The sequence below is a fragment of the Macrobrachium rosenbergii genome, chromosome 3 (assembly GCF_040412425.1).
Source record: "Macrobrachium rosenbergii isolate ZJJX-2024 chromosome 3, ASM4041242v1, whole genome shotgun sequence".
In the NCBI taxonomy this organism is placed as follows: Eukaryota; Metazoa; Arthropoda; class Malacostraca; order Decapoda; family Palaemonidae; genus Macrobrachium; species Macrobrachium rosenbergii.
This window is the reverse complement of record NC_089743.1, coordinates 28441198-28463864: the sequence shown is the minus strand read 5'-3', so window position 1 is coordinate 28463864 and position 22667 is coordinate 28441198. Positions and strand designations below refer to the sequence as shown.

The 22667-nt window shown below is 34.2% G+C and overlaps 1 protein-coding gene across 9 annotated transcripts in view; it reads left to right on the top strand.

The window, feature by feature from the left end:
* The window catches only part of Lar (tyrosine-protein phosphatase Lar), a 1190865-nt gene that overhangs the window by 146588 nt on the left and 1021610 nt on the right, over window positions 1-22667 (top strand). For 6 of the 9 annotated variants that reach the window (XM_067129416.1, XM_067129407.1, XM_067129357.1 and 3 more), the window contains exon 1: window positions 4430-4459. The exons of the other annotated variants lie outside the window; for them this stretch is intronic. In XM_067129416.1, the coding sequence (XP_066985517.1) occupies window positions 4432-4459 (28 nt within the window). In that variant the 5' untranslated portion in view covers window positions 4430-4431. Of the gene's footprint in view, window positions 1-4429; window positions 4460-22667 lie in introns of those variants that run through there. 9 annotated transcript variants of the gene reach the window in all.

Below are 22667 nucleotides of genomic sequence, written 5' to 3'. Positions count from 1 at the left end.
TAGTTAGTTAGAGAGATATATATCTAATGTGTGTACATATGGGGAGGCAAGAATAAATAAGAATAGAGAGAATCGTGTGGAAGTAGGTTTTGGAATAACTTTATAGTTGGAACTACAGGGTTCCAAATAACAGGAGTATACTTGGCAAAGGAAAAGTTATGAAAAGTTCTCATTTAATTATATTTGAATACAAAACAGATAAAAGCATATAAAAAAGTAGGTTCATTGATGTAATATACAGAAAAGCAATTTTCGGAGGTATACTGTATCTGAACAATGTCTTGTTGAAGTAAAAGTTATAATAATAATGTGTTTACTTAAAAGGTGTCTATAAATGTGATTATCAAATGTAAATTGGATGAGAAGGAAGTGAAATTTGCATATAAGGAGCCGATTGGTAGAAAATGAGCTTGGTGGGTGTCTGCAGATATACCAGAGTAGGGAAAGGGGGAAAATTGGTTTAAAGATAAGGTTAGGGGAATGTTGAAGGAAAAGAAAGATTGCTTGAGCTGTCGTTGCAAAAAAAACATATAATAATATAACAGTAAATGCTATACAAGGAAATGAGTAAGGTAATCAAAACAAAGTGGATGAGAAAAAGGATTTTGAAAATTTGCTGGAAGATCTGAGTAACGCTAGAGTGGAGAGGGTTAACGAAGTTATGCTAATGCTTGTGGAAGTGACTTTTGAGGATGTAATAAGGATAATTCAGTGGCTGAGAAATTTAATGGTACAGGAATTGATAGGATTACAAGGGAGATGCCTTGATGTGGAGAAAGGGTGATTTATTGGCTGACCATTGTATGCAGGGTGTGCCGGGACCAGGGAAAATATTTCTAAAGGAATGTGTGTGTATAAAAATGGATATAAGGCAAGTATAATTTTTCCTTACCCATTTAAGATTTTTGTTGATAATGCAGTGAAAAATCAGAGAAGAATGGTAGATGTAGGTACAATGCTGTGCGACAACAAAAGGAGCCATGAATGAGTGCAGAATGGTTGTCTATTGTAGATGACACCATGTTAAGTATTTTGATAGTGAAGAGAAGTAGAGGGAAAGAAGAAAAGTTTTTGTAAGAGGGTCATTGGAAGCTAGGAAGATAAAGAAATTAATGTCAGTAAGATTGGTGGAAGAATAAAAATGGTTGCTTTTATAGGTATTTTTAGAGTATTTGCGATAGATGACAGTAAATAGATAGAAGGTAAGGCACAGAGTAGGCATACCAAGGAAAAAGGAAAATTTCTACAAATTTTCATTGATGGGAATGTTGAACCAACTATCCTTTATGGAAGTGGAGTACAGATGACGCTGTGGTGAAGGAAAAAAGGTTGAAACAATGCAAAAGAATGAATTGCCTATTATATTTTTCGTAAAAAGGGATGAAAAATAAGATAAGGGAAGAAGTTGGTACTAGTAAAAAGATGAGTCAGTGCGTTGTGAGGGATCCGCTTTTCAGGCTAGATTGCTTTGAGTGGTTTGTCTCTGTGGAGAGAACGAGGAAGATAGGTAGTCGAAAAGTGTAAAATTCGGAATTTTAAAGTAAGGGGTATACAGAGAAAGTGTTGCCTGGATGGGATGGACTGGGTATTCGAAAGTCCTTTGTATTTTGGAAGCGTGAAAATGCATAAAAAATTAGTAAAAAGCTGATTTTGTTGAAAAATTTTGCTCAAGGGTTTCATCATTGATTTGGCAATCAAAGAATGAAAGTAGATTTTTTCGATAAAGGAATGAAAAATATAATAAAAGGGTTGCGTTTAAGCAATTGGCATTTTGATTGCTGTAAGAAAAAAGAGAAGAGAGAATTGTTCAATGTAATCAGGTATGCCTTCTATTTGCAATTGATACTTCAGAAAGACCTTAAAATCGCGCTCGTTTATCCTGCCTTCGGTTGCTTGCATTCGTCAGGAGGCATGAATTCCTCAGGCGCGAATTACCAGCACGAAGGCTTGGATGGTGTCAAAATGTTCTTGTGGAATAAGCGGTGTATGACCGTGGTAGCCTGCCGATGAAGATCAGGAACAGGAGCAAGAGTTGGAACGGAACCAGGTGCCAAAGCACCAGCAGAGGCAGGCTCTGCAAGACTCGTAGTGTGGTGATACCAGTAGTTGAACCCAAAAGCTGCACTAAATGAAGAGCCTGGCGCGTGTTTGCTCTGGGCAGTTATTAGTGGATTTACTTGTCCGAGAAGAAATGCCAGACGGAGGGATGGAAAGAGGGATCACTTACGTGCTTCAAGAACTAAGAGGAAAGAAGTAAGAGGATGAGAATGAGGGCATGAAAAGGTGTGAGCCGGAATGGATGCCGAGAAAGACTTTTGGGCCCAATAAAATATAAAAGTGAGGAAATTTAAATCTGATGATAGGAAAAACCTGGCTGTAATATATTACTGTTATTTAAAATTGTGTACCAGAAAAATTGAAGCTTTGTTGATTTTACGAGTGTACTTAAGATAATGGAAAGATTTAATAATCGTTATGGCTCTTATGCTAATACTAGAGGATTTTTAACATTTTATAATTTTAGCTTCCTGAAATTTTACATACTAAACAATCCATACCATTCTACTTGAAAACCATTTTTTTTTTCATATAAACTATAAGAAGTAATGTAGGTTTTTTACTTCGTGACTTAAGTTTGAATATTTACAAATATTTTCAACCAAATGTTTGTAAAAAAAAAAAAAAAGATTCTGCTGAGGTCTCCTAAGTCACACTAAACAGAACTGCGGGATCTGAAATAGCTTTAGCATCAGGATTGTTTCTATTAATTGCTCGGGCTCTTGGCTTTTAGGGATTATGGTGATGTGTCGCATCAGTGGACATGCATAAATAATCCATCCATGCAAATCACTTAATGTTAATTTTGCTCTTACAGTTTCGAAAATTTTCCCAGTAAACTATGTGTGGAGAATGTGTGAATTGAAGAATTCTCTCTCTCTCTCTCTCTCTCTCTCTCTCTCTCTCTGGTTTGGAAGTACGTCATTATTATTAGTCAAAAGCTTAATCACTTCTTACCAGATTTTTGTAGTCAGGAAAACATGAAATAATTTTGATCTGAATCTTGTAATTTGTCCATAAATTGGTTTACGAGGATCAAGTAATTGGTTCCAAAGATCATTACATTGCTGTGGGCTAGTACACCTTAGTATGGAAATTACAGATAAGTAAAACGGACACTGAAGTTCAGACGTCTGACCTTCAAAATAATACCCATGCTGTGGAAAGTGTAAAATAACGTGAACAATCTGGTATCCGACGCAGTATTTTCTGGTTAGGTTGAGTGGTAAAAATCATGACCAAATTGTAGTACTGTACATGATGCATCATAAGACCGTCAGTCAAGTCATTCGAGCTACTTAATAGTTGCATCCATAACCCTCGTGTATCAAAATATTTGGTTTTTAAGAATGTTTTTGTGTTTTTCTTATGGGCGGACATGTGGGTATATCGTGGAAAAATTTGCAGTGGAATGCCGTTCGGTATAGTCTTTTACGTTATTGTATCATTTCACTTTTTTGATATAGGTAGGTTAGTTCAGTACTTCGATAAATGAGAAATCCCATTAGACTTTGTAAAGTAAAAGCAATGATACCTTTACTGTATGAGAACAATACCTCCGCATACACCCGGGTAATTAATTTAATTTTACACACACACACACACACACACACATATATATACACACACACATATATATATATATATATATATATATATATATATATATATATATATATATATATATATAATTTGTGTGAGGGTGAGGAAAAGAAGAGCATACATTTTTGTATAGGCTAGCTTGATTTTGGAGGTTGTCCGATTTCTAAATTCAAATAACCTTTTAACGCTGCAGAATATCTGCCTGGAAAGTTGGAGTTGTTCGTGGATCAAATTCCAGTGCCATATATTGCACTGCCTCCTGTTTTGGCTTCGCGGAAATGTTTTCTGCTTTGTTTCTGCTGCTGAAGTAACTGTGCATGATCATATATTTCGGTTTTATTTTATTAAAGTATTACATTTAAATTTTGTATTTCCTGTAACTGTGTTTTATACATTATATATTTTATATATATATATATATATATATATATATATATATATATATATATATATATATATATGTGTGTGTGTGTGTGTGTGTGTGTATATAGATATAGATATATATATATATATATATATATATATATATATATGTTTATGTGTATATATATATATATATATATATATATATATATATATATATATATATATATATATATGTGTGTGTGTGTGTGTGTGTGTGTGTATGTATGTCTGATGTGTATATAATTGTATATATATATATATATATATATATATTTATTGTAGTTCAGTTTTTATTGTTTTAGTTGTAAGCTACCGAAGTAGATTTACCCATTTGATTTTTAATTCTTGGCTTATTCTGTTTCAGGTATGTGTATCATGAACTGTAGCATCGAACGTAAGTACATGCTTTATATTTTCAAATGTATGAAATATCTCTTTGAAAAATCAGTAATTACACTTACTGGCTATATTGTAATGTACCTTAGTCTAATACTGGCATATATGAAGTGCCACATGCAAGTTTCTGTGACGCTGATACTCTATTGTTGAGAAGTGGTAAACTTATATCTGCGAGATTCCTCGAAATTATTGACAGTTTTCCTGCTCTAATATAGATGTTTGATGTTTATCGTGGCCTTAAATTGTGCTCTGGTATAAATGAGTTGACTCTGGTAGGGGTACTTAGTAAAGCTGCGTTTTGATTTTGCCATGTTATTTAAAATTCATTGTGCCACCAGTTTACCCCATTATAATACTTTAATATTATGCATGGTTCATGCAATGATTCCATTAACAGAGAGTCTCTATATATATTAAAAATTGTAACTTTGTTTGTAGTTATGATTTATAAATAATGAAAGATTTGGATTAGAAAATCGAAAGTAGGAATCTCTAGCCCCTGATGAGATATGTTTTGTTTTTTTAACACACCTCTCAAAAAATACGGCATCTTTGGATATGCCTCATTTGTGGATTTGGGGATATATTTTTTTTTCTCGAAAGGACAATTTCCGCAGTATAATCGCGGATTATGTACATGCGTGTATTCGTAATGGAAAGCAAGTATGGAGTAATTACTCATTGTTAACCACTTTAAAATTATAAGGTTATGGAACTATGAAATTTGCCAGGTATATCAGTGATGACCTTATAATTTGTATTGGTAATTACATTCGGTGAACGGTTTGCTCGCTCTCTCTCTCTCTCTCTCTCTCTCTCTCTCTCTCTCTCTCTCTCTCTCTCTCTCTCTCTCTGTGTGTGTGTTTGTCTCATTGGCTTTCACACTCTTTTGACCTTGACTAATGAAATGTCAGAAAAGTTGAGAGCTTGGCGGATAGAAAGATCAACTTTGTATTTAATTGGTTTTGCGTAGCTGGTAATGATTTGTGTTCATCTGGTTTAGATGGTTTGGATATCCAAGTAGAATGGCTCTGCTAGAGTTAATTAGTTTAATTAGTTTGCAAATGGCAATCTTAATTGTGCGATGATTATATCTTAAAAGTGACATGGGCGCTTGAGGTAGAATGTGGGCTCAAGCGTTCAACAATTCCCGGATTGCGCGTTTCTGTGAGCCTTTGTCTCCCTTCGCCGTCAAGCTGTTGTTATTTCCTTATATTCTTGTTCCCATTATTCTTGTACACTTCCTCCCTATCAAAAGAGAATTCAGTTCGAATTTTGGAGATATATATCAGTATTTTATAAAGGAAACTTTTAAGATATATTTTGAAAACTTTGATAACTGAAGATATTGAGAGGACCGTAGCGAAGAGAAGAAAGTAATTTTACTCTGTCACTCTGTGACGAAGTTTTCAATGAAAGTTTATCAAGATATTCTCCAATTGTCATTTGCATACGAAGATATTAATGTAATTGTAATAATACTTTGTTGACTGAAAAATCTTGAAGTTGAAAAATTATTGTGCCGTTTGTTGAGTGTTATTTCCTCTTTACTGTTAGAAGACTCGAATGGTAACATAAATATTTAAATTTTTCAGTGTCACTAGTGACCATTACCAAGAGCGTTTTGAAGCCTATTATAAATCGACAAATTTTTATTGCAGTCTCCGACATTTGGGAACTCTTGGAAAGTCCCTCGGACATTGTAATCAGGTCTGTTTCTGTGTTTGAAGTTTTATTATGAAAATGCTTAAAATAGCTTCATGAAGTACAACGTCTTCTAATTGGTCTGACTTTGTTGTCTTTTTAGTTATGTATAATATGTTTTCAGACGTTGCAGCATATTAGATTTCATGTGCACATTATATTTTTATACACATTTATTCATATATCTCCTAAAATAGGGTTTAAATCTGTGTTGTTAGATTACTGGAATTAATTTTTTTTTTTTCGTAAATGAGCAGCCAATACATAAGAACAGCCTTTGTATTCCTTCTTGAGTGTAACTCAACATTTATTTTTCTTAGTTTTCCTTTAAAAAATTATTACCTTTGTCATCTTGTGTAGTAGAGGATGTCTCATATTATGGGTAAAATTATTTCTTAATACGACTAAAATAATTATCACAGTGGTAGTCCTCGCAATCAGTCTTATATTTTGCCGCAGATTACGCGAGAGTAAAGCAAAGGAAAAACTGTATATGCTGAAAGGGTGAGCCATTAAAAACGTATCAGTTGTCATGGATGAATATATATGCATTTGTGTATGGTGAATTCAAGTTAAAACATCAAGAAATAACGTTGATTAATGTAAACGTTTCATCTTGTTCGTTTGTGGAAGAAATTGAAGAAGAAAAGGAGAGAAGGGAGACAGATTAGTTAAGAGAGGAAGGAGGGCTTTTAATTAAAAGCAACTCAATACACGTTATTAAATTTAGCTTTTCTTGTGCATCTTGTAATCCTTAAAGGAAAGATTTATATGTATGTATATACATATATATATATATATATATATATATATATATATATATATATATATATATATATATATATGATAGATATATGATAGATAGATATAGCGTAGACCACAGGACATAGATGTATATATATATTTGTATATATATATATATATGTATGTATATATATATATATGTATATGTATGATATATAGATATAGTGTAGGCCACAGGAGATAGATTAAAAATTGATGGCACAAAGCGCCTTTCCGTTATTTCAACAAATTTTTTTTAGGCACAATGTACCTCATAAATGTGTTGAAAGTAATGATATGACTTAGACAATCATTTGTATGCTAGAAGTAGTTATCCTAAAGTTTACTTTTGAAGTCCGTAATTGGTTATATGTGAAAAACACATCAGGAAATTTGAGTATCGATACATATTTCGGTTTTCATTGGATTCTTTTTATAATAGAACCTGTGTTCTGCATGGATATTTTAGACTTCAAATGCTCCGTTGTGTTGTAAATGAATAATAGTTCCTATAATGAAAACATTTCTTAGGTAATGAAAAGTTTTGCAACATTAAAAATTTTAGGAAATAAGAAGCATTTAGATAGTAGGCTCTACGCATAAACATGATCGTTGTACACAAGAGAATTTCAAAAATTATTAGCCTGTATATATACATATATACATACCCTGCCAACAAGATTTGTCATTAGGCGTATTTATTTAGTGAACTTCTGTCAATGGAATTAAAAAGGGATGTAAAATAAAACTAGGGTAGATGATCCCGAGACAGGTAAAATAACGGAGTGCCAAATCGTTCGCCTTCACTTGTGTTCATTCTCAAACAGAACCAGTATGCTTGAGAATGGTACAGAACCAGTATGCTTGAGAATGGTATAGAGTAAAGGCGAAAGATCTTTCTCTGTTGCTTCATTTTCCTCGTGGCTATATGTTCTATGCACACACACTCACACAAGTGCTTATTTTTACCTCGTTAAAATGTCATAATCGCATAAAGGAAAACAATGAAATGCACAGGTAGCTCTATTCCCCAATGATGTATATGTTTGCGTAGGAGTCACATTTAATCATTTGCGAGCGCTTAGTAATTTGGGAAGGGAATGTTTTTATGATAAATTATCCCAAGTAGTGTAACATTAAGCCGTAAAAATTTTTCAGCGTGAAAATATTAAAAAGGATTTAGTAATTTGACAGCTGGATGTAGCGCTGCAGGTTGAAAGAAGTCCTTTGATTCATTTATGTGTTATAGAAGAAGAATTATTGGCAAAATTTATTATGATGCCATGGATGGATAGATTATTAATTATTCGTTTTGATTGTTTCATAACGGCTCTAGCTTATTCTGCGGGGTCATGACTCTGTTTGCCGATTAAATAATAAGTGGTCGGACTTTCCTAGGTAATATGATGAAAACTTTCTGTTTGGCTTTTATTAGTATCAATGTATATATATATATATATATATATATATATATATATATATATATATATATATATATATATATATATAATATTTGTGGGTGGTTCTGTGTTTATCGGTAGGCGTTTTGAGTATTATTACTTGGTAATGAACTTTCGGTTACACATAAACATTTCTTTTGTAATCTTGATGCTTAATTGTTCTGTCATTTATGTTTCTGTTTTTATTAAAAGGGGCGACGTATGTCCATTACTATTTCAACCTCGAAATAGAATCCCTAGGGCCGCTTTATCTTCCTTAAAAAAAAAAAAAAAGTTGAATCTGTTGTAACCAGCCGAGGCGGACATGCTCACCGGGTTTAAGTGAATTTTGGGAGTAAATGTCGGCAGTGGACATATTTCTATAGCAAGTTCAGAGAGAGAGAGAGAGAGAGAGAGAGAGAGAGAGAGAGAGAGAGAGAGAGAGATCAAAGATGAGCTTGGCTTTTATGTGAAGCAAGAGGAAGCAAGTGAGAATAAGTATGTGTCTTATATTGGATTCGTGTTATGAAATAAGTGAGATTCCTGGAAAGGAACGATTTGACATTAACGAATTAAGAATAGAAATATCCCACAATAATTATAGTTTGTGATTTTTTCTTTTTGCATGCAGTACAAAGAGTATAAATAGTATATGTATCGTGCATATACATGCTAGCATATTGTTTTAGAAGCGTTCATGCGCAAGATTCATCCATGCTCGTATATATGTCTGTGATTCTGTATTAGTAGATTTATTTGCTCAATTTTGTGTATCTGCTCATCCTGTCACGTGAAAGACAAATAGCCTGAATTCCTCGAAGATAATTGGAAACATTCTGAATATTCAAAAAGATTCCAAGCTGACACATGAGCGATATTCCTATCTTTTTTTAACTACAAGTCAGTTTTCTGCTGCCACTCTGCATTTGTTCTTCTGTAATCTCTTTCTTTATTTATTGCTTCTTTCATTTTTATGTTTAATGTTCGGGAAGACGCTCTGTGTAGATAAATGAATTAACTAGTAAAGATATATTGAGCAATGAAAACTGCAGATTACCCCCTATATATATATTTTTCATATATAAAATAATCTTTTTTCTTCGTTGAATTGAGAGAGAGAGAGAGAGAGAGAGAGAGAGAGAGAGAGAGAGAGAGAGAGAGAGAGAGAGAGAGACTCTGTCTAAAAATGTTCCACTAAAATTATATATGAAAATGAGTGGTTTTTAATAACTTTAGAAACTAATCTTCTTTGTTTAACCTCCGACGTTCGACTAAGCATATTTATTGGCAAACAAAGACCATAAAAAAGCTTGGAAAGGTAAGAAATTATTCTGTGTATATAGCGTAATAGATTCCTAAGGTCACTAGACTCCTAGAAAGAAATTACCACAAAAACTAGCGATTTCCTTCGTCGAACAAGAAAGAGCACAAGGAGAAAACTGGCAAGGACGCCGGAGGAGTTATCTTCTGAGGATGAAAAATTGAGCACTAGATGGCAGTGGCGAAGGTGGTGGTAATAGAGACATAGTAGAGGAGAGTTGTTGGGAGGAGGGGAGGGCTTCATATGAAAGGGGGATAAAGTGACAAGGGTGGGTGTTGGTAAATAAGACAAGTTGGGTGATAAAGACGAAGAACGAACCGCGACTTACGAGGTTTGTGTGTATGTTTGTGTCTGATGTGTACAGGCAGCAGACTGGGTGGGGTTGCTTAGAACTAGGTGGTGGCGAGTGAGAGGTTGGGATGGTCCTCGGGGAGCTCTTAAAACTGGAGACGGAAGATAGGTTTTGTAAGGAATGTTTTCAAGACGGAAGGGTGAGGTGGGATAGGTGCGGTCATGGCAATGTTATTGAGGTAGAAAGGCTTGAAGATTTTCCGAAAATTTATGTGAAACAATCACCAAGGTGAAAAGGCGGGTGCGCACAGATTTTTTTTTTTCTTTTTACAGGTGTAACCTGGAACTATGGGTGGTAAGCGGTAAATTATTTTCCATTCTCTAGTTTCTGAAATATTTAGATTTTTCATCTTTTGTGTTTGGTCACCGTTGATTGATGACTCAACTTTGAAAAATAACAGCACAGTCCAGTAAAAACCGTAAGCACCTTTACAAATTTTTTTTAAAGGTAGGAATTTACATGAGTTTATTTTTAGTAAATCTTGTAATAATCAGGTTATGCTGACTGGCAGCAGGTGACCTAAAACAAGTCGTTTTACATTGACACGGGAAAAACAAGTGGGTATTTCTCATGATTTGATTGACTTGCGGAGGATTGGATTATTTCTTAGTATTTGAGGTTGGATGCTAGTGCCAGATACATTTCCGTATATTTCAGTGAAATTTGAAATACTAAAACGTAACTCACACAATATTAATTTCCGTGAAAATTTGGCTTCTAGTGATGTAAAGTTTGCATAATTACAATATTTTTTGTGGTCTAACTAAATTTTATTTGCAAAATAAAAAGATAATTTGGTTAAATAATAGTTTGGAGATGACGTTGCTGTGAAATTTTTGAATAAGTAATTTTTATATTTGTACCGAAGTCTATTTTCAGTTTTATTTTCTTGTACGATTATCGTATTCTGAGAAAAAGAGAACATACATAACAAAGACCTTCATGTAAATTCGCAATAACCATGATGTACTTCTAAAGGTTTGCCCTCTTCACATTTCATGGCTGACTGGAGTTTGTTTCTGTCTGTCATGGGAGGGTTTTTTTTTTTTTTTTTTTTTTTTTGTATTAAGGGCAAACGGACGAGGCTGAGTCGTTGAGTTTGCCACGGTGATGGAAAGATATTGTGGAAGGACATTAATGAAACGGCAAAGGACTTGAGAGAGAGAGAGAGAGAGAGAGAGAGAGAGAGAGAGAGAGAAAAGAGAGAGAGAGAGAGAGAGAGAGAAAATCCACAAGGAGAAAAGGAAATACAGGGAGATAAAGAGTTGGAGGATAATGAAATTGTGTGACAGATCCTACTGGAGGAGGTCACCTAAAGGGAAGGAGAGAGAGAGAGAGAGAGAGAGAGAGAGAGAGAGAGAGAGAGAGCGGTAGGCAGACGGGAGGGGTTTGTGATTAGTTGTTTAGGGGGTTGAATGATGTTCTCCTGACACTCAATTATCTCCCGTCGACATGGGAAAAAAAATCAAGCTGGAAGAAAAAAAGGTTGGGGAGATGATGGCGGGGTGTTGGGGTGGGGACCGGAAGGGGTAACTGTTTTAATTTCCTGGTTGTATTTAGCTTGGGTGGGGCAGCGAGGTTAATATCCTAAGAAATTAATCTCTCTGCTCGTCGTTATATGTACCGGAGGTTTGTGTATCTTCATTAAAAGAGAAGCTGCTTATTTTTTATGTGGGGGATGTTACTCTTTACAAGTATTTTACGGAGATCGCCGGATGTTTGCCACGTTTTTGGAATTTGTAGATAGTTATTTCAGATGTTCATATAGGCCTACTTCATTCACTTGCGTCTTACGGCTCTCGTGATTCATATTGCATGTCATATTTCTTGCATTGGTTTATGCACATCCACACACGTACGTACATACATTGTATAATATATTTGTATGTATGTACGTACGTATGTATGTATGTATGTATGTATGTATATATATATATATATATATATATATATATATATATATATATATATATATATATATATATTATATATATATATATATATTGTTCATGAAATATTTACGTTTTTCATTTTTTACGTGGTAGTTATTTTTTCTGGCCTTCAAGTTGCGTTACATGTTCTATTTACGATCCAGTAGGTGGTGTTTATTATATCTGTTAACAAATTTACAGCTTATCACATTTTCACTTAAGATTTCTTTTGTAACTATTTAAATAATCCATGAATTGGTATTTTTTTTAATTTATTGTTTTTCCAGACATTATGTCGTAATTCCTGTAGACGAGGCCTTTCATTAAATATGTATATTTTTTGTGTATTTTATTCCATGTGTGGTTCTGGTAAATATTTTTTTTCTCAATTAAATATTTTATATAAAAGTAAGGTTTCCTGACATATACTAAATTATTTTTATTTGAATTTTTATGAGACTTGAACGGTCAGGAAAGAAACAAACAAAAACCACTAAGAAGTCTATTGTGAATAATAGAATTGTGCCACTGTCTCGTTACGTTTTGGAAAAGCCTCTTAGCAGGTATCTCGATTCCGAGTCAGAGCCAGGGATTTCTCAGTGCCAGAGTAGTAACTGAACGAGAGACAAAGGAAGTTATGAATTAAGAATACCAATTATTCGAGAACACTGAGTAGGTGTATTGTTCAGAGGTAAAAAACAAATTTGTAGTACTCTCGCTGGAGTAAAAGGGGCAGTTAGGTTTCTCCAGGTTAAGATCATTAAGCAAAGCTGCTAGTTCTTGTGAGCAAATTTAGCAAATTATGTCATGATATTTGAAAGATATGCTGCTTTTCATATTATTGCGTAAAGCATCCATGGTGTTCAGTTGGATTTCGGTGATGTCACTCCAATAAGAAATCGGAATGTCTAACAAAGTAGAATAAAAAGGAAACTCATTTCGAACGTGCTTGTTCCTTAGTTAATCTTGAAGGTTCTGGCTCAAAAGTAGAAGCTGGCTAAGGCACTGAAGTTACGAGTCAGCTACAGCTACATAGAAAACACAGGATAAAATATTTACTAAGTTAGCAATTAAATACATAAAAATTATTTGGCATGATTAGATCTCTAGGGATTGGTACAGACACAGGCGTATGTCAAAAAATCTTTTAAAGTCTGATAACTATATTACATTTATCAAGACTTCCGTGAAAGGAGGACAGTTATTATGGAATATACTTTGAACTCTACAAAAGGGAATCGGTGTCATTATAAGCAGTTTGTGGGAGATAAAAAAAAAAAAAAAAAAAATATATATATATATATATATATATATATATATATATATATATATATATATATATACACACACACTGTATATATACACTGTATGTAGTATGCGTGTTATCTTAATTTACTTTTCTTCCTCACAAACTTCTTTTAACGACACCGAATCCCTTGTGTGGGGTTGAAAGCAGAATGTTTTATTGTAAGCGAATGACTTCATCGCTTCGCAGAAATGGCAACCCTACATGGTCTGTTAATGGATTTTAACGGAAATGCATTGCAAATGCGTGGTAATGATGTGACCGCAACCCTAATGTTTCAAGCGTTGAGCCTTTTATTTTATTTTGTCGTGTTTCATGCATTATGTAAAATCTTCGTATACTATTCTAGTCCGTTTATTTTTATTTTCATCTGCTTTATTTTTATGGTATTTTATAAATAGTTTTACTGTACTTGCAACTAGAGCATTTTTGTTTTTTGAGTTTTGGATTGCTCTATGCAATGGTGATATTTCCGTTTGATTACTTATTAATTATTGGTAATAATGATTATTGTGTATATACTATTCTTACTTTCACCAAAACACCGCAAATGAACTTTTTGATAGGTTCCCACCCGGCAGAATAGGTAGATATTTGGCTTACTTTTTGAGGGTAATGATTGCTGTTGTCATGTGTTCTTACATTGTTTTTATAGACTTTAGAAGACAAGCGATTGCTGATCAGAATTAAGTAAATGACGGACTGAGTATCCAGCTTAAAAATAAATTAATTGGCTACAACTAGCAAAGCTAGATGCAAGTGGGAAGACTAGATGTATCTGCGAGAGGGAAACTTTCTTGGCTAATGGCCTGGCGAACTGGAAGTCGTTTGGGCCATTGGACACATTTGTTTTGGCCGTCTCTTTACCCCCCCCCACCCCTCATAACACAGTAGCATTACCCATCCCCTACCTGCCTTCTTCAAAGCGTTTCTCCATGTTTTAATAATATTGATGTACTCATATTTCATTTATTTATATATATATATATATATATATATATATATATATATATATATATATATATATATATATATATATATATATATATATATATATATATATATATATATATATATATATATATATATATATATATATATTATATATATAATAACGTGTTTTTTTTTATTTGAAATTATATGAGGTTGCTGACCCTGGGTCTTGCCTCTCTGATGTTCAAGGTAATATAGTTGTCAGGCTTTAAAAGATATTTTGACGTATGCCTGTGTTCTGTAGCAATCCTTAGAGATCTAATCATGCCAAATAACTTTTATTTTATATAATATATATATATATATATATATATATATATATATATATATATAATATATCTTAGTCTTATTCTTCTTATAGAGCACTGCATCACATGATGTTACATTCTGTTCCTTGATGATGACCGTCCTTTGTTTATCTCTCAATCCTGTATACATAAATACATAACCAGAGCTTTGGAAAACTTTATAATATTGTTTAACTTTGTAATATATATTGAAATATACATTTGCCGGTTGTCTTTAGTGTTTCTCTCTCTCTCTCTCTCTCTCTCTCTCTCTCTCTCTCTCTTTTGTCTTTTTTTTTTTTTTCTTCCAGTGCATACTTGCCTTGAATATTAGGGAATCCAACGTGTACCGAGTAAAGGCTTCAAGTAAGTGAAATGTGGGTTCTTGCTACCGCAGACTTTCTCATGGGCCATAAATATGCTGCCATTCCTGTCAGCTCTTATGTGAATATATTACTAAAGTTCAACTCGCTAGACTGGTAGGTAATGTAACAGAGGTGACCCATTACTAAAACCTATTCGAACAAACTTAGAAACTCGGAAACTTTTATGGCAGAGCATTATATAAAGTATTAGTGATAATAGATAATGCTCTTCATTTGTAGCTCCAAAAGGGTTAATCATACTTATTATAAAACTTGAAAACAAACATTATGTTTGGATGACGTCCAGTCTACTTTTTCTCATGTCAGTCTATACTTTATATATATATATGTGTATGTATATATATATATGTGTGTGTGTGTGTATATATATATATATATATATATATATATATATATATATATATATATATATGTATATATATATATATGTATATATAATATATGTATGTATATATATATATATATATATATATATATATATATATATATATATATATATATATATATATATATATGTATATATACCCTGCATGTATTGATATGGTTTTCGTCGCCTTCTAAATACTCCATATATGCATATTTATATTACTACAGAGTTGCGTATATCCCCTACATTCAAATGGACAAGCGCTTTTATTCGTGTATACCAAAGAATTTGATAATTTTAACTGCAACAAAATATAAATACGCCTCATTTTTGTACATGCAATGGGAAATATATTCTTTTCCTTAAATGAGACAGTTAAAAGGGTGTTATCCATCCGACTTTTAGTTCGTATTTTAAGAGGAAGTTGGTAGCTATTTGCTCCACCCTGCATAGCTTGTGTTCCATTCAACTCGAACAACCAACACGTACCTGATTTAATGCGTAAGTCAAGAGAGGCCCATCGGATTTTGACAAACCGTGCCCATGTTGCTTCCTTGTTGCAGTTGTTTCGAACCCATGTATTATCACTAGTAAATCACGCATCATTACCAATTAATGCGAGTCTTTTACACACACACACATATATATGTATGTATATATAGTATATACATATATATATATATATATATATATATGTGTGTGTGTGTGTATTTATGTATATATAGACATAGATATTTATATGTGTGTGTGTGTGTGTGTTCGTGTTCATTTGAAGGATAATTTACTTTCAGGTAAACTTGCTCCTCTTTGCAGTATGATAATTGTGTTTTGACCTGACGAACTCTGACATAAAGGTTAGATATTTTTGATGTATCATTAATAAGGCTGCATATTTTTTGGGAGGCTAGAGTGGTGTCATCGATTTTTAGAGCTCCCTGTTTCAGTGTGACAGAGTAATTAGATTTCTTAGTTTTAGGGAAGTGTACTGGAGTCTTTGGTTCAAGGTTATCAATTTAATTTTGGCAAAATAAATCTCTTCTCTCTCTCTCTCTCTCTCTCTCTCTCTCTCTCTCTCTCACGTCTGTAATGGAATAATATTTTGTCAGTTTTTGTTTAACAATTATATTCTGTAATTTTAAGCGATTTCGGTATATATGTAAGATATTCCTTCGTATAGTCCTAATGTCTTCGCTGAGTATTCTAAGGTCATTATCATAAATGATGTTACCTTCTTATTGCGTGGCATATTTTTAAAGCGTCTTGATTTTTTCCCTTGTTGACTTGTCTATTTATTTATGCAAGATGTACAGTACTTGGCCATTCACTAGTATTCCGTCTGAACTAATCGAGTGGGGCGTGGGGCTAGCAATTTCATCCCAAAAGACTTGTTAGGAGACCGAATGTATGTATGTATGTATGTGTACTCACGGTTTTTCGGTCTACTGATGCTGTTCTTTGGACTACCATAGACCATAACGGGCACTCGAATCGTGGATTGATATGAAGACTTCTTTTGTATGGATCGCAATACTAATACTAACTTTGTGTAAAACTGTGATTATAAGTTTTTTGTTGTTGGTGCGTAACAGAATTCTTATTATGATTGGAATAATCCAGAATTATATTTTTTCCGTTGTTTACGGGTGAAATGATACTGACATGATTTTATTCGTCACTATTTGTATTTTTTTTCTCTTTGTTTTGTTTTCTATTTAATAGTAAATCTTTATTTAAATATTATGTAAATGAAATTAAATATAATTGTCATTTACCATTGTTACTGTAATGTCCTTGCTTGTGTCGCCGGGATGCATTATATTTTTTTAAATATAAAATTAAGGAGAACTTCCTACATTTATTGATAATATATATAAGGAACCGCGGGTTTGCATAAATTTGCTATTGCTCTCCGAATTCAGGTGCATGCAGAGACGCTTGTAAAGCTTTGAAATGGGTATGTTTACTAGGCTGGAATGGGAGAAGTATAGGGCATATGGGTGGGTTGATGTGAATGGTGGGCAATAGCATTGGGATCATGGTGGTGGGATGGTGCTGGGGACAGTGTTAGAATAGTGGTATTAGGAAGGCATAGTAGTGCGATGCGCTGGTCTTCATAGGAATGTGTGTTAGCCGTAAGATCACTCTAAGACCACGATAAGGTGTCTTGGAAATGGTGGTTTACGACTACCTTAAGGGGAGCGTGAGGTCCAGACGTCTCCCGCTGGGGCCACTTTTCCTCGGCTCTGCGCTAGTAAAGGCATTTATAGTCGAGTGAATATTTAAAGAGCATCCTGGCATGAGGTTTTTAGAAGGCTCGTTACACTTACAGCACCTCCTCCTCTTCCTCCTCCTCCCGCCACCACCACTGCTACTACTACTATTACTAATACTACTGCTAGTACTCTACCAATGCTGTTGTCGCTACTGCTGCTGTTACTACAAACACAATACTTCTGACTTCTACTAGTTGTATGGTGGAGAATATTCAGCATTGGAAAGTTGAGAAGGTGGGTGGTCTTATACTATCTTCCTTCCCCCTCCACCATTCCCTCTCCCATATTTTTTAACCTCCCCCCTCCAACATACACTTCGTATAATATGTACACGTATACCTCCATAACTATGGACCACATGATGTACGATTTGGTAAAGACGACTTGCAGGGGAGAGACGGGGATTGGGGCACACCGGAATGTTTTGTTCTTTTTTTATTTTACTCTCCCCCTGAAGGCAGTCCTTTTTCCTTTGTGGTGATTTTCTTGTTTTGAGGCTACGAAAGATAATCACGGTAGCATTTTCCACAACACCTTTTTTTTGTTACATAAATAATTTGGAATTAATTTTATTAACTGAAGGTATTTTTAGAGGCACAGTATCATTTGAATGCTCATTTGCCCTCGCCCCCTCCCCGCCCATAACAAGATTGATGATAAATCTTCCTTCTTCCACATCTCTCATGGCAGTATCATTAGGTTGTAACTACCTTGATATACACGTCCAGATTCTCTTTCTCATTATTTACTCTCGGAGCGTATTTAAAAATTGACCTCTTATCTACATCACTTGCTTTTTGATGCATGATTTGTCTCCAGTCGAGGGTTGGTAATTGCCTGGGTGTAGAGTGACCACACCTAAAATCGTCTCCGTTGGAGGATGTTTACTTTTGGCCACCATAACGTCACCCTTCATCTTGAGCACTGTCACTCGTATCATCATCATCATCATCGCCTTCTTCATCTCTGTGATCATCGTCGTTACCATCATGATCATCAACAGCAGCAGCAACAGCAAAGGGAAGCAACTAATAGAGAATAGTAATGAATGAGCGACGTCCATCAGCGCCAATAGAGGAAATGGTCAGGGGCCAGTGTATATGTAGTGGACCCAGGGAATTGATCAAACACACACGCTTAATGATGCTTGTGTGGCTACACGTAATGATTGTGACCCATCGACCCGCCTCCCCATGTGTTTGCTTGCGAGTGCTTGCGGAGGCCCCAGCATTAAACACACACGCAGGGACACTCATATGCACACACAAAATAGTGGTGTCCTTTGTACAATTATTTTTTTTTTATAGACTTTTAAGTGCTCGGTTGAGCCCACACCGGTACCATTTAGAATAATCTCACACTCACTGTTATTGTAAGTATATTTCTTGTAAGAGCTTGCGTTACCGGTTAACACTTTATGACATTTACTTACATGATTAGACCGCTGTTGTCGTGAATACTGAAATATTAGTAAGGCGAAAATGCCGGGTACACTACGAGTGCACAATTCAAGTTTTGGATGTTCCATGTATATGTATGAATGTTTATGGATCCTATGGCAATCTTTGTACTTAGTGTGTCACCCCCTCATTTGTGTTAGAAAACTAACAATAGTCGTATTATAGGTCTCTTCTATTCCCACGAAAAAGAGGAAACATTGTCTCATTAAAAACCATAGAAATTCCACAGAATTCACCAGTATCTATGTCTGGAATCATTTTGAGAGAGAGAGAGAGAGAGAGAATGAATTGTTGGTGGGAAGTATTGTTATATGATAGTCCCATCGACAGAAAAAGTGAGATAGAATGTCATATGGAGACGAATATTTTCTTTTCATATCCTTCCTTTTTTCTATCCTTTGATGCAGCAACCCAGCCTATACTCTTGTCTCCTGGCATCCTTGTGTGTGCTGGGATTGGTAGGTGGTTTGTTTGTGTATGGCTGCAAATGTATGCTTTTCATATATTTTAATGTTTTTTGTCAGTACTCAAGTGTAAGGTCGCCTCCTAATGATCTCTCTCCCCCTTATACATACGAATTTACGACGAAGTGTTGCAGGTGCTATTATTTTGGTCGCTGTTTACTTTGTCCTACGACATTTACCATATTTTAAATCTTGCCTCTAGTAGTTCTTCATTGGAGGGGTGGGTAGAGCTCTCGGCTAGCTCGCTGTTGGCCCAGCATTCGACTCTCCGACCGGCCAATGAAGAATTAGAGGAATTTATTTCTGGTGATAGAAATTCATTTCTCGTCATAATGTGGTTCGGATTCCACATTAAGCTGTAGGTCCCGTTGCTAGGTAGCCAGTTGGTTCTTAGCCACGTAAAATAAATCTAATCCCTCGGGCCAGCCCTAGGAGAGCTGTTAATCAGCTCAGTGGTCTAGTTAAACTAAACTATACTTAACTATAAAACATGCCTCTAGGTATGGCACCTTTTTTTTTTTTTAACCCAACCACAAAATAAATGAAGGAAATGTTTCAATGTCTAACCGGACGTTCAAATTCTTGAAAGATCATGGATTCCGCACAAAGAAATAGCTGTTAGAATGGAAACGAAAATAGTCCTTGTTTGATTTATGTACTTCAGCATGACGCCATTCTTGCAGTTTAGAGAGTCCTTTGGAAGAGAAATTAGGATAGGTGTTACTTTATTAACTGGCCATTGGCTTGACGTTTTCTGGGATTGTTTTGTTTGCTCTGGTAATGGTGCCATTGTTATTGCTTCTAGTTTTTTGACAGATGAATGGGATTTATTTATAGTGGAATTTAATGGCCATCAATTTCGGTGTTCGTTTGTGTGACATATTTGCAGTAAAATTACGAAGTACACGTGGGTTATCAATTTGTTATCGGGTGACGAGGTTAATATTGCTGTTATTAATATTATTGTTATAGTTCAGGACATTCTTATTAAAGGTTATTAATGATCATGAGGAATAAATACCATTGCTTCATTTATCGAAAGGTTGATTTTATATATCATAATTAAAATGGTGTTTTGAAGTACATACATTTTATACTTTTGGTAATATATATATATATATATATATATATATATATATATATATATATATATATATATATATATATATATATATATATATATATATATATATATATATATATAGAGAGAGAGAGAGAGAGAGAGAGAGAGAGAGAGAGAGAGAGAGAGAGAGAGAGAGAGAGAGAGAGAGTTATGTATTTGTGTGTGCTTGTATGTATATTATATATTATATATATATATATATATATATATATATATATATATATATATATATATATATATATATATATATATATATATATATATATATATATATATATATATATATATATATATATATATATATATATATATATATATATATATATATATATATGGAACGGCAAAGAAGCATTACTCACGGCCATTTACCTTCATAGTGAAGTTTTTCAAGGAGGAATGTTTTTGCACCGTAAGTCATCCAGTCGCCATTCTTCCTACAGTAGTTTTTTAAAGGCTTAAAATAACCTGCAATATATAAGCCTGGCGTTAGCGTGAATGACCCGTTCCCTAACAGCGTGCGGTAAAGTTATATCAACCATTATTGGCCGTGTGTCATTCGCCGTCCCATTCGGGCGTGCGACCGTGGAAGTTCATTTTGGAGGAGTATGAATATTAGCTGCATTGACGTGTCTGTTGTTATTGTCGACTTTGTGAGTCAGAGCGATAGGCGCTCTGTTTTCTCTGGATGTGAACATTATATTCATTAATGGGAGCATTCTAATTGAAGGTTTTTATTTTTGGTTGTTTGTTGGCGTTTATTTAAGTCTTTGTTGGTGAGATGGGAAGATCGTGTTTTAGATAATGAATCAATGTTGTTGTTATTATTATTATTATTATTATTATTATTATTATTATTATTATTATTATTATTATTCACATCTTACTGACAAACCAAATGGCTATTGATTTCTCTAAACAAGCTTCCACTGAATACTTTTCTCACTTAGAAAATAGGAGAAACGGAGCAAATAGAAGATAAGAGAAAAAAATTACTTAAAGATGAAATTTATTTCCAGTAGATAATTGGACAAATAGACAATGTGTTCATGGGTTTAACCTTCCTGGTAGCGGTAATATAATCCATTTACTGATCTATAATTGCTCATTACGAAATGAATGTTTCACCGTATGAATATGATATTTAAAGTATTTATTTTTTACTTTCAGTAAATGATGGCAATGTGTTTCAGCCAGAAACACAGTAAATCCTGATGAATGTAGCCAGTCATACGCGAGTAATAGTGCCTTACCCATCAAACAAAAGCACAGTGTATTTGACTTTGTAACCCTCATAGAAGTGATATAACGATTAATTTTCCGATTGGAGATTACTCTTATGTAGAAGTAAATATGATGAGAATATCAAACTAGACAGGAAAATATTAGAAAAACTATTTCAAACTTATCAGTCATTGCTAAGATGGCCTGTTAACAAATCAGAACTTCCCAGATACTGCTTTGACCAGAAAGCCAATCAGACTTCATTATTTAGCGGACCGATCAATATCCTTGGCTTCCAGCAGCAGCGTGAAGTGAAGATGACACTGTTACACGTTACTCCTTCATTAAAAGTTTCCGCAGCCTTTTTCAAGGAGGCAAAAGGAACCCTTGTGCTGGGAAATAGCTGTTCGTGGGCTAACAAAGAATACTTGAGGTAGACCTCATTGTCGGACCCTATGGCATACTTATATTTTTGACGAGAAATTTCAAACTAGGAGCCAGTGTACGAAATTATGGGTGTTCACGAATATGTTATATGATTCTAGTCGGTGTATATTTTTTTCTGGTGTTTAAGATACATCCTGAATTGTCTTTCTTGAAAACGGAATTACTTTCTGTTATAGAATTATAGCTGTCCTGCAAGCATGGCTGCCATAGCAGTGCGCCGGTTCTCCAGGCTATTAAAAGGTTGAATCAAATGCTGTGACCAGCTGTTATCACTATTCTGTTGAAAGCCTCAAAGACTTGTGTTGTTCAGGGTACAATCACATTCCTTCTCGTTTCTGCAAATCTG